This window comes from Prionailurus bengalensis, chromosome B3 (assembly GCF_016509475.1).
Source record: "Prionailurus bengalensis isolate Pbe53 chromosome B3, Fcat_Pben_1.1_paternal_pri, whole genome shotgun sequence".
Taxonomy (NCBI): Eukaryota; Metazoa; Chordata; class Mammalia; order Carnivora; family Felidae; genus Prionailurus; species Prionailurus bengalensis.
This window is the reverse complement of record NC_057355.1, coordinates 115,957,813-115,970,197: the sequence shown is the minus strand read 5'-3', so window position 1 is coordinate 115,970,197 and position 12,385 is coordinate 115,957,813. Positions and strand designations below refer to the sequence as shown.

General features: G+C 52.2%; 1 protein-coding gene across 1 annotated transcript; it reads left to right on the top strand.

The window, feature by feature from the left end:
- Positions 1-2,096: 2,096 nt before the first annotated feature.
- Positions 2,097-11,049, top strand: CCDC177 (coiled-coil domain containing 177). The gene is made up of 2 exons (XM_043556445.1): positions 2,097-2,426; positions 3,374-11,049. The coding sequence occupies exon 2, from the start codon at positions 3,402-3,404 to the stop codon at positions 5,502-5,504; it is 2,103 nt and encodes a 700-aa protein (XP_043412380.1). The 5' UTR covers positions 2,097-2,426; positions 3,374-3,401; the 3' UTR covers positions 5,505-11,049.
- The last annotated feature ends 1,336 nt before the right edge of the window (positions 11,050-12,385 follow it).

Sequence of the window (12,385 nt, the reverse complement as noted above, 5' to 3'; positions counted from 1 at the left end):
ACCTCCTGCGGTCTGCTGTGCCAGAAGTAACAAAGTCCTTTGTTTCTGACCAAGGACATGCTTGTCCAGCATCTATGAAACTGGCAGGTTAACGTGTCCGCATGTCAGTGGGATGAGGTCTCAAGCCCTTTATAGCTCCAAACACTCTCATCCAAATGTCAAAGAGTCAGTGATACTTTCTCACCTCCCCCGAACCTCTACCTCCTGCAGTTTGGCATTGACCCCCAGGATGATACTGAAGCTGTTTTTGTTGATGTCACCAAAAACCCCGTCACTGCCAATTTCAGTGGGTATTTGATGCCAGGGGGAATCCTTCTAGACCTCTGTGGCCTCGACACTAGGGTACGCCCTCCTGTAGTGCTCTGTTGTTAGCCTCACAAGACCTTGGCTTTCGTGCTAGTGCTGACTGGTCCCCTTCATGGACTCCTGTTCCTTTAGCAGCCTCATCATGCCCTGCCTGCCTCCCTTATCACTCCTCCTGCCCTTGCTGGGTGATCTCACTCCCACTGCTGGTTTTAGGAACACCGTATATGGTGATGATGTCCTAAACTCTAGCTCCAGTTGAGACGTCTGACACAACTTCCCAGCCACCTGCTGGGCAGCTCCACCTTACATGCAAGTGGTCCAAGAAGAAACTCCTCTCTCCCAGGCTCTCCTCATCACCTACTCCTCCCTCCTGACTCCGTATTCTCACAGCTACCTCCCTGCTCCAGGAAGTCATCCCTGACCCTTCACTGCTTCTCACACCCCCAGGGCCAAGCTATCTTTGAACATTCTTTGTCTATTTCAGGAATCTGTACACCCCCCAGCTCAACCAGACCTACTTGTCCTGCTGCTGTTCCCCCTCAAGTCCCAACCTTTCCTGCCTTGGGCGATGGTACAGCTAACAGGGCTTCCAGCCTCCCGTTGACCTCCCCTAAAGCCCTCACTCCATTGCTGCTAGAGTTACTTTCTGAAAATATAAATCAACCCACGTCATTTTTCTGCTTTCAATCCTTCACTTGCTCCTCATTACCATCTGACAACATCAAGATTATTAACAACATAGTTTACCACGCTCTCTAATGTTATGTCCCACACACCCAGCAAGCTCCCTCCAGGCCTCCCTTCTGCTTCCTGTGGCCAAAACCACTCCAAATGGAAAAAAGGTGGGGAGGAGGTGTCTCAAAATAACAGCTATTAAACAGCGCTAACTGGTTCTAATGTGTATTATCTGGAACCAGGAAGTCCCCCAAATTTGCATTAAACACTGGTCACACATCTTCTGCTTGCCTCGAAACAATCTGAGTGCGCTTAGTTTTTCTTAAAAAGTAACATTAATAATTTGGATTAGGAACCATATTTCTACTCAATTAGTTACTATCAAGTTTATATGTTTCTCAGGGTTCCCTTGAGAAGCAAGCCAAGCTATTCCTTCATTCTACCCAGTGAAGGTGCTTAAAGATTAGTTTCTCAGTGGATATATGCTCCAAGTAAGTGTGTGTGTATTCACCTTCATATATATATACACACATATATATGTATGTATATATACATATACATACGTATATATACATATACATATGTACATATATGTATATATGTATACGTATATACGTATATATGTATATACATATATACGTATACATATATACACACGTATACATGTATATACATATATACGTATACATACACACACATATACATATGTGTGTGTGTATGTATACGTATATATGTATATATATACATGTATATATGTGTGTGTATATGTGTGTGTATATATGTATATATATTTGCAATGATGAATATATATTTGGGATATGAATATACATTTGGGAATATATTTATTTGGGGGACTATGTATTTGGGGGAATATATATTCCCCCATATATATATATATATATGTATATGTATATACATCCATCTCTACCAAATATACATATGTATTTATATTTCATATAGAAAATATATTTCATATATTTTTACATATGTATATATTTATATTTCATATATAAAAACATTTCATATGTATATATAATTTCTCTTCCCCCTCTAAGCAAACAAACCAACATTGAATGTCCACCAGGAGGCGCTGAGGGCGTCGCCAGACCTGCGGTACCTTCCCGGTTGGAGAGGCAGCGAGGGATGCAGCAGCGATGGAACCCGGCTTCCTTTTTTAAAAGAATCAGCGTGAGGGAAGGGAGCAGCGCTGCGTTATTTTAGGGAGGCCTTGTCGCACTCCCCCTCCCGCGTGTAGGTAGCGTCTGGGATGTGTGCGGGCCCCATGGAGAGACGCTGGCGGTGGCTGCGGTGGCAGCTGGGGCTCCTACCGCGGCTGCAGCCGTTAGTAACCCGACCCCGCCGGCGCGGGGATTGAAGACGCGCAGGGGAGAGCGGCGAGCTGCGAACAAAAGCCCTCCGCGCGGGGCCGGAGCCCGGAACGTGTGGTGAGTGAACCGGCCGGGAGACCCGGGAGCAGCGGGCACTGGCGTGGCTGGGCAGGCAGAGTCCCCGGAGCCCACCTCACTGAGATACGGTAGGGGGACCCGGAGGATATCCAGGGGCAGGTGTCCGAGCCTAGACTGGGGTGGATTGGTGCCTTTAGCACATTCAGACTTGGAGGGTATCGGGTGCATTTGAAAGGACCCAGGCGCCTTCCCCATCCTCAGCAAACACCCGCGAGGGGTGGGGGTGGGGGCGGGCACAGCTCCTAGCAAGCCCTGCCCAAAAGGCAGAGCCAGGATCGAACACCCCTCCCGGGGAGGCCTTTTGTAATTGAGGCATTTCGCTTTGCCCTTCCATCAGCTCCGGACCCGGGTCTCCTTTGGCAGGGGGAAATCGTATGGTATATCTCATGTAAATTTATCATACAAATCACAGGGCTTCTGGGCCTAATCCCAAATAAACTTCTTCCCTAGGCAAATAGGGTCCTCTCAGCAATGAGCTCTGAGGATGAACAGGCCTCTTCTTTTTTTTTTTTGTTCCTGCAAAGCTGCGTCCCCGGTCCCCGCCTAAGCTACAAACAAATACACTAATCCTCCCGGGAATCCTCCACTGCCTCCCTGGCCGGCCACTGCCTGCACCGCGATCTTTTCATTTTAACTTGCAGCAGGAAGGAGATGCATCCAGCGGGCCAGATGTCCTGGGGAGCCGGGCCCCAGGACCCTGCCCTGCACACCGGGGCTGACGGAGGTTGAGGCTTTTCTCCTTGCACCAGTACCCGCCCCCTCCCACCCCCCGCCTGGGTTTTCAGGACAGCGGTATTATGATTTACGTTCCCCGGGGCCTCTGAGCCTAATCCCAAAGCGGATTAAGTTGGGAGGGGGTGTATATGAATGGGGCAGACGGAACCGCTCTCATGTATTCCTCGGTGTCCCTACCTTGTCATCCGCAGAGACTCCACAAAAGGACAGGGCTCAGCCATGGTGGACCCTGTGCCGGAAGAGGAGAAGGAGGGAGCAGAGCCTGAAGGTTCGGGAGGGGACGGCGCCGCCGCGTCCGTGCCCCCTGACGCCCAGGGCGCCCAGCAGCCCGCCGCCTCCTCGGCCTCGGCCTCGGCGGCGGCGCCCCGCAAGGCTGAAGTCCCGAGCGTAACGGAAGAAGGCGGGCGGCGGGAGCAGTCTCCACTGCTGCATCTCGACCTCTTCAACTTCGACTGTCCGGAGGCCGAGGGCAGCCGCTACGTGCTGACCAGCCCTCGCTCGCTGGAGGCCTGCGCTCGCTGCGCCGTCAAGCCAGTGGAGCTGCTGCCAAGGGCCCTGGCCGACCTGGTGCGCGAGGCCCCGGGCCGCTCCATGAGAGTGGCCACCGGCCTGTACGAGGCCTACGAAGCGGAGCGACGCGCCAAGCTGCAGCAGTGCCGGGCCGAGCGCGAGCGCATCGTGCGCGAGGAGAAACGGCGCCTCTTCACGCCACTGGGCCAGGCGGCCGCCGCCGCCTCGGGCGCCAGCGCGGGCGGCAGCAGCAGCAGCTGCAGCAGCGCCAGCCTCCCGGCCTCGCCCGCGCCGCGTGCCGCCCGCAAGGCCTCCTCCAGCCCGTCCCCTGCTCGGACGCAACCTCCGCCCGCGGGTTCGCGGGCAGGTAGGAAGAGCCACTCGCTAGACTCGCTGTCCCGCCGGCGCGAGGGCGCCCTCAGCTCCGAGTCCGGCGCGTCGTCGTCGTCCTACAGCGGGGAGAGCCTGAGGGAGCTGCGCTGGCCTCCGCGGGCCTCGGCCAGGAACAGCTGCCCAGCGGGCTCCGCGTCCTCCGCCCCCAACCCTCTGGGCCGCCCATCTGCCCTGGCCCTGGTGCCGCTCACCGGCCGCAGCTTCAGCCTGGGCGACCTGAGCCACTCGCCGCAGACGGCTCAGCACGTGGAGCGCATAGTGCGCCAAGTGCGCGCCGAGCGGGGCCTGCGGGGAGTGCCGGAGCGCGACCGCAAGATCGCGGCGCTGATGCTGGCGCGCCACCAGGAGGAGCGCCTGCTGCTGGAGCAGCGCGCCGCGGCCCACGGCCAATGGGAGCAGCAGCGCGTGCGCGCCGAACAGCGGCGGGAACGCGAGGAGCGGGAGAAGCAGCGCGCGCTGGAGCAGGGCCGCCGGGCCTGGGCGGCGCAGGTGGAGGAGCGGCGCGGCCGCCGGGGGCGCGAGGAGCTCGAGGCGGCGCGACGACGGCAGCGGCAGTGCGAGCGCAGCGAGGAGCGGCGGCGGGAGCTGGCGGAGCGCCAGGGCCTGCTGCGGCGGGAGCGGGCGGAGCGCGCGGCCCGGGAGGATAGGCTGCGCAAGCTGCAGCAGGAACAGAACCTGAAGCAGCGGGAGGAGGGCCTGCAGGAAGGGCGCGAGCGGGCCGAACAGGCCCGCCGGGAGCGCGCCCAGCGCGCGGCCCGCACCAAGCAGCGGCAGGAGGGCCAGCTGCAGCGGGAGAAGCGGGAGCTGAGCCGGGCCGAGCGGGCGCGCCACGAGGCGCTGCTGCAAGGCCGGGCCCGGCAGGAGCGCGCGGAGCGAGAGGGCCTGCGGAGCTCCCTGGAGGCCAGCTTGGGCCGCGCGCAGGAGAACTACGAGCAGCTGGTGGAGCAGCGCGCCCGCGAGCTGCGGGAGCGGGCCCGGCGGGAGGAGCTGCAGGGCCGGCGGGCTAAGGAGGCGGCCGAGCGCAAAGAGCGCGAGCACCAGGCGCACCTGGAGGCGCTGGCCCGGGCGGGAGAGCGGCGGCTGCAACACGCGGCGCAGGCAGCCGAGGAAGCGGTGCAGCAGAAGGCGCGGCGTGTGGGCCAGAGTCGGTTGGAAAAGGAGCGGGCCCAGCGCGCCAATAAGGAGAAGGTGGAGAGGGACGAAGACTGCCGCCGGCGGGAGCTACTGCAGGCCATCGGGCGCAAGCTGGAGCGCAGCGAGCAGCTGTCTCGCGAGCGGAGGAGCGCGCTGGAGAGCGCGCGCTCCACAGCCCGGGCCTCCTTCCACGTGCGGGAGAAGGTGCGCGAGGAAACCAACACGCGCTCCTTTGACCGCATGGTGCGGGAAGCCCAGCTGCACGCCAACCTGGACCGCAAATGACCGCCACCCCTGGCTGGCCAGCCTGCCACGCTCAGCCCTGGGCGGCCTCCCTTGGCCTTTATGACCAGACCGTGGAAGTCCCCCGTCGGGGCTCAGCACAGTGGCCTCGCCAGGCTTCCGATCAGAGAGGCATTGAGAGGACAGATAGGAGACCTGACAGCCCCACCGCCTTTTTAAAAACGGACTTTGTTTGGAAATGACAGAGCACAATCTTTGACCACATCCACCCTTGGTGGCTCCCGCAGCTACCCTTGCCAAGCTTCCCCATGTGTCTTTGGGATTGGAATAGAAAAAGAGTTGGGGAGAAAGAGGCTGGGTCGGGCCTGCAGGGAGGGCCCCCCTGGGAGTGACCGCCCCTTCTGCAGCAGTGAGCCCAGGCACCTGTCGCACATTGGTGTCTGAGGTGACAGCGGAGGAGGCATCCCCTTGGCTCGCCTCCATCTTTTTAAATCTGGCAAGTTGCACAAAGCGTGGAGGCCACGCAGAAAAGCACAGCTCTTCCAGCGTGTTAGGCCACACCAAGTGACCCCAAAAGCGATGGGTTCTTTGTATGCTTGACTTTTAATCTGCCAGTTGAGCAAATTCTGATCTTAGTTCTGGTAGTTTTTTGGTTGATTCCCCTTGGCTTTCTAGTTAGACAATCATCTGCAAATTTATGATTCATTTGTGTCTTCTTTTCTCTCTCTCTCTCTTCTTATTCTTCCAAGGGACACAAGAAATGTGTTGTTGGTTGGCTTGGTGACGCTGTTTTGGCTTTAGTGGAAGCCCCCAGCCCCGGGGAGATGAGTTCCCTAGGCAGCAGTGTTCCACCAAATGATGCTTTCTTGCAGGGTAGTTTCAGGGGAGGCAGCGGTCTGACGCCCACCTCCCAACGTGGATGTGAGCCCATTCCTCGAAAGACAGCAGCCATGCCTTAAGAAGCAGAGCTACCTTATGTGCCTGCCCAGGCCAATCCTGCCTCAATCTCCAGCCCTGGATGCAGCCCCGAGGGTGGGCGCAGCGAGTCTGGAGCTAGGATTTCCTCTGTGGAGGAATCCTCACAGCTGCTCAGAGGGTGATCTCCTGAGGTGGCTGGGATCCTGCCGCTTTGCTGTTGAGAGTTTGTGTTTGCTATTGTTGGTGGTATGTTTCCCCCTCGTCCTCCCCCACAGAAGAAAAAGAGAATGTCCCCCTCACCCCCCCCCTTAAGTTCCTGGTTCTCTCTCACTTGTGACTTAAAGTGTTTAATCAGTCTCTCCGTGCCTCACCTTTCCCATTGGCCAGATGGGGCCATCAGTACTCTTTTCCAGGTACCTCAAGGTCTTCCAGACCCAAAGCACCGCCTCAGTATTATTTGTTGGTCTTCTTTGTGCCTTTCTTGACCTGGAGTAGGGAGGCAGGAGGGCTGCTGTTGGCCTAGCTGGTTTCTGGGAATATGGATTCCTGGTGTTGGAGGGGTCCAGGCGCGTCAGGACAGATGATCATTTAGCTTCTGGGGGAAAATACTTGCAAGTCTAATAAATTCCCATTCAGTTGTCTTCAGGCTACTTTAACCCTTAGAGTGCTTCCTTTCCGTGAAGCCGAAATCAGCCGCCGGCCATATCTACCCATTGACTCTTGCCTTCATCACAGAAAACATTACTTTTTTCATTAAATCGGGACCAGGAAATAAAAGTTACCAAAAAACCAAAAACAAACAAAAGCAAGAAACAGGGTAGAGAATTACTATATTGGACATATTTCATGTATATTCTGCTGGGCAGAATTGTCCCTAAAATGTCTGATATTACACACACACATATACACACACTCCGTCTGTACTCCACCCCACCCCCAACTGCATGCCAGCAGATACAAAAGCATTGTGTAGAAGGGAACAGTACTTGTGTGTTACACTTCAGGTGTAACACCGGGAAGAGAGCTGTGCCAAGGTTTATTTCCGGTAGGGGTGGATTTTTCCCTCAAATTTTCTTGTCGGTAACCAGGTTATCAGTAGCTAGCTATAACAATTGGCATTGTCTGTGAGTCAGGGGCATTTAACTAAAGGGTTAACTGGATACTTACTGGTTCTTACCTTGTGGCCCCTGATTTCCTAGAGAGCCTTTGCAACCTTAATAGAAAGTTCCACCTAAAACTCCTTTCTTCTCAAGTATGTACATTCACTCGAGAAGGACACAGTCTGGTTTTGTGGATGAGACACTGAAAGGTACACAGGCGATCTTACCTTGCCCTTTGTTCAGTTTGTTTTCTGACTTACTGAGTGACTTTGGGTAGATCATCTCTCTGTGCCTTGGTTTCCCCACCTGTAGAGAGGGGGTCGTGTCTTTGGCCCTCCTCAGCACTGTGAAGATGAATCAGAGTCAAAGCGGTCTCTCAGTTCTATGACTTTAGAAGTGCAGGTGCAATTGCCATAAACAGAAAGGATCCTCTGACTGTACCATGCCCAGAGAGTACAATGTACTGTTGCGATCTGGGGCAGAAAGGAATGGTCTCAAAAGCCCCATTACAGCTAACTGGAATTTAAATAAGAACTTTAAGAAAATAAAGAGTCCTTCAAGAAAAAAAAAAAAAAAAAAAAAAGCACATTGCAGCTCATAGTGTCACATGTGATGCAAAGGCCCAGGTCTGAATGTCACCAAATTAGAGGTTTGCACTTAGAGAAAAAACACTGTGTAAAGGAGAAAAAAACCCTTTGGATTAAAAAAAAAATCCATAAAGCTAAATAAAATGAAATCAAAAACAGAAGCCAAACCTAGTAATGGTAAAGAATGGTTCTTCCAAATTTCAGACCACTCTCTGTAGAATATAGATCCATCTCTGTATTCTAGAATAAGTGGTCCTGTTGCCCTTTGAGGAGGAGTGATTTCCAGAATCCTTTGTTGGGCCCTTTATTTATATTCTTCTCTTTGAAGTGACACCAGAGAGAAGTGTCTTTTTTCCTGAAATACAGCAAGGGAAAATTGGAGGAGTGTGGGGCAGTGGGGCTGGTGGGTGAAGAAAGGCTTACTTCTCTTGATGTAAACATCCTAACAAGTGCCCGGAATTTGCCTCAGAGTGCCATGCTGGACGTTTTCCTGCCATCTGGAAGATTGCAGCCCTGAAGTGGCCTCAGACCTTCACATTTGCCCTCTCGGAGCGTCCTCCGGCTCTGAAAAGAGAGAACGTGAAGTGGAGTAAGGAGGGATGAGAAGGGTTGGAAGAAACTTTGGTTTGGTCCATTACCAAGGAAGCAAGCAAGACGAAACTGTTTTGGATGGAATCATCAGTGAAGCTAGCCCAGTGTCCTGCTCAGGCAGTGACCAATGCCTTCACACCTGGACAGGAAGATGGAAGTTTCCCTTCAGAAGCTCACAGACTGAACCTTCAAGGGAGCAGTAACCAGGATTCGCCAAAGGTGAAGAGTGTATGGAGTAGGGCTGGCATATGAGAATGCGGTTTATGTTCAGGCCACTCTATGAAGTCCACCAGTTATCGTTCCCTCTCCTTTAAAAAGTCCACTGAAACAAAGGGGTGCCTGACTTTGTATCAGTGGCTGGTGTATTGTTTACTGTCAAATCCCCTATAGCTTACGGTTTAGCACTTCACGTATAGTAAGCACATAAATACTAGATGGAGAGAGGGATAGACAGTGAGTGGGTGGATGGTAGATCAATCAACACTTCACAGTTCTAAGGAAATCTATGAAGAATAGATCGGGTGGGCAGGCCTCCATACTTTTGATGAATTTGTATCGAACATCTGCTGTGTGCCAGGCACTTCTTTTGATACTGGGAAGACAAAGTCTGGTCATTGACCTTGGGGACCATTTTTGCTTCATTGTCCTGAGCAGACATCTGTATTTACCCATTGGGCTTACCTTCCTTCCCACCCTGATATCCATCCACAGGCAGGTCTTGCCTTGAAGCACTAACTTCAAGCCTTCCAGTTTCCTAGGGAGACACCATCTGCCAACCAATCATCATTCAGTCACTGTTGTTCTCTTTCCCTTGATTAATCAGGAGCCTTGATTAATCAGGTCAAATGCATAAGGTCATGTACTTAATCAGCTTTAAATTCCAGTAAAAAGAGAGACTATACCTTCAAGGGTGTTGTTTGTAGTGATGTTAACAGAGGCAGAATAAATAATGACCGTTGAAAAAATGGTCATTATCATCAACCTAGAGAATGAGCCTCAGGCTATGCAGAGTCCCAGATGACTAAAACAGGGTACCACCTTCATCGTTCAACTGCGTGAAGACAAGAAACTCAACCTTTCAGAAGTGCTTCCAGTTTCAATGTTCCAACAAGATTTCTGATCAATACTAAATTGATGAGAAAGCTTAGTGAAGCGAATATCCTATTTCTTAAGACTTCCGGGTGATTGAGGTTCCCCACAGGTTGCTACGTGGACCTGAACGGCAGCTCCGCTCTGCACGTCCCAGGGAAACGTTTGGCAGGTGAGCATAAAGAAACCTGGCATTTCTTGACGGAACCTGGAACGCGGCTTTCAGGGACCCAGCGGATAACTCTCAGTTCTAGAAATGTTGTTGAGGTCTTATATGTGGTGCATTTGGCTTCGGGTGTCTGGTGTGGCACCTGCAGGATTACGACCCATCACGTGCTTTAATTACATGACTCTGTAGAAGAGCACCTGGCCTGCTCACCTATGTACTCTGTTCCATGGAGCTCTGGTGCTCTATGTATACGCACCTCCTCCCAGCCCCGTACATCCCTTCACATGCCCCTTCATACTGGGCCCTGGTGCTTTGGCTTCCCCTAAGTCAGGGCTGGGACAGAGGGTGGAGTGGAGTTAGCATCACATGTTAGGGTATAGAAGGGGAGGGTGGTTTCCTTTTGAGGAACAGTAGTGATCCTTGTTACTTCCTGACTCATCAAATACTGTCACGTCCCACATGAGCACAAACAATAGTGTGAAGTGATTTTTAAATTGCCTGCCATTTTGAAGTGTTCATGCCTTTCTTCCTCTCCACTAGCACAGTATTGATGGCATGTTTTTGTGTCAGACATTTGCACACTTCACAGGACTGTCAGAAAGACAGTAGGTCCATATCTGCTCCTGGGTTTGAGTGTGTGCACACACACACACACACTCCTACAGATGTGGCTACCATACCTTCAAGGCAAAGAGTTTGGAAAAGAAGCAATTATCTTGACTTTTTCCAGCTGTTACCTACTACTCCATGGGCCCCTCTTGTCATCTATAAAAGGAGGACAATAGATCCCACATGGTAGGCAGTTGTTAAATGAGTTGATGCTTGCAAAGCAGCACAGTCCCTGGGAAATAGCACTCAATTCGTGGATATTGTTATTCTGAACTTGGGAGGGTAGAGAAGGAAGGAATGAGGTAGACTGCACATCAGCCAGGTCGTTCTGGTGGACGCCAGGCTTTGATGGTAGCCCTTTGCAGTTGTCTGTATCCCTTGCTGTTCGGCAATCCCCCAAACGATCCAAAGGAAGGGGCTCTGGGATAATTGTTCCCCCGAAATGTGCTGTAGCCTGGGGTCGGGGTGGGAGGGATTACCTTGTTTACCAAACGTTTGGCAATAAAATTGACATCTGATGGTAATTCTCAAAATTTTATTTTAAGGCTTCCTAAATGATGGCTAAGATCACAGAATGTTTTAAAATGGGGGAAAAGGATGTTCCTGTCGTGGTGCCAAATTCTACAGTCGTATCTTTAGCAGAACCACATGGAAGAGGTTGTGGGAGGCACACTGGTACTGGCAGAAATTCTGGGATACGCCACTGTCTCTGCTACGGTCACATGGGAATGAGAGACAGGGTCTGGGACAAGCCCAGCCTGGGGAAGTGCTGATGGGCTCATTGTAGGAACAGATGTGGGAGCAGAAGGAAAGAGCTGGGTGCCTTAGCATTGCATCATCCTCAACAAATGATTTTTCCTAAGAAGGCCCAGAAAATGCTACCCTTCCCTGCCCCACTGGCCCTGCAGACAGCCACCTGGAGGACAGCTGCAGGACTGGGCTTGTACAAGTTGAGTCCCTGTCCTGGACGTATATCAGGGCACTGACTGAGTGGCCCTCGCTGGCTCTCACTTGTGCATTAGGAACTGGGGTGCCCTCCTGCTTTGTCACCTTTCTTCTGCCCTTGGACACCCTAGAGGGAGACCCCTGTGGGCCTTAGAGTCCTCCGGAGCCCTCAGAAAAATAGTAGAGCAGGCACAGCGTGCCTCCCAGGAACATCTGCTTGTTTGACAAGTACTTGCAGGGTGAGCAAAATGCATAGCCGACGTGAACAATTTGCAAATGCCGGGATTACAGGTCGTGATAACTAAAGCATACCGAGCATTTACACTGTGCAACTGTTTTAAGCACCTAGTCCTCACCAGGTCTCTATGAGGTAGGTACTATTATTTTCCCCATTTTACAGATGAGAAAACTGAGGTACCGAGTTTCAGTGACTTGCCCAAGGTCACACAGCTAGTATTGGGCATAATCGGACCTGGACTGAGTCTGACTTTATAGCAAATGCTCCTAACCAGTATGTTCTGTCACTTCTTGGGAATCAGTGGGAAAGATTTTTTAAAAATATTTTTATTTCATTTATTTTTTTTAATAAAGTTTATTTATTTTGAGAGAGAGAGAACCAGTGGGGGAGGGACAGAGAGATAGGGAGACAGAGGATCCAAAACAGGTTCTGTGCTGACAGCAGACAGCCCGATATGGGGCTCGAACTCACGAACCAAGAGATCATGACCTGAGCCAAAGTTGGACACTTAAACCGACTGAGCCACCCAGGTGCCCGGGAAAGATTTTTTTTTTTAATTTTTAAAATGTATTTATTTTCGCAGCACAGAGCTTGACATGGTACTCAAACTCACAAATCGTGAGATCATGACCTGAGCCAAAATCAAGAGTCGGATGCTTAACTGACTGAGCCACCCA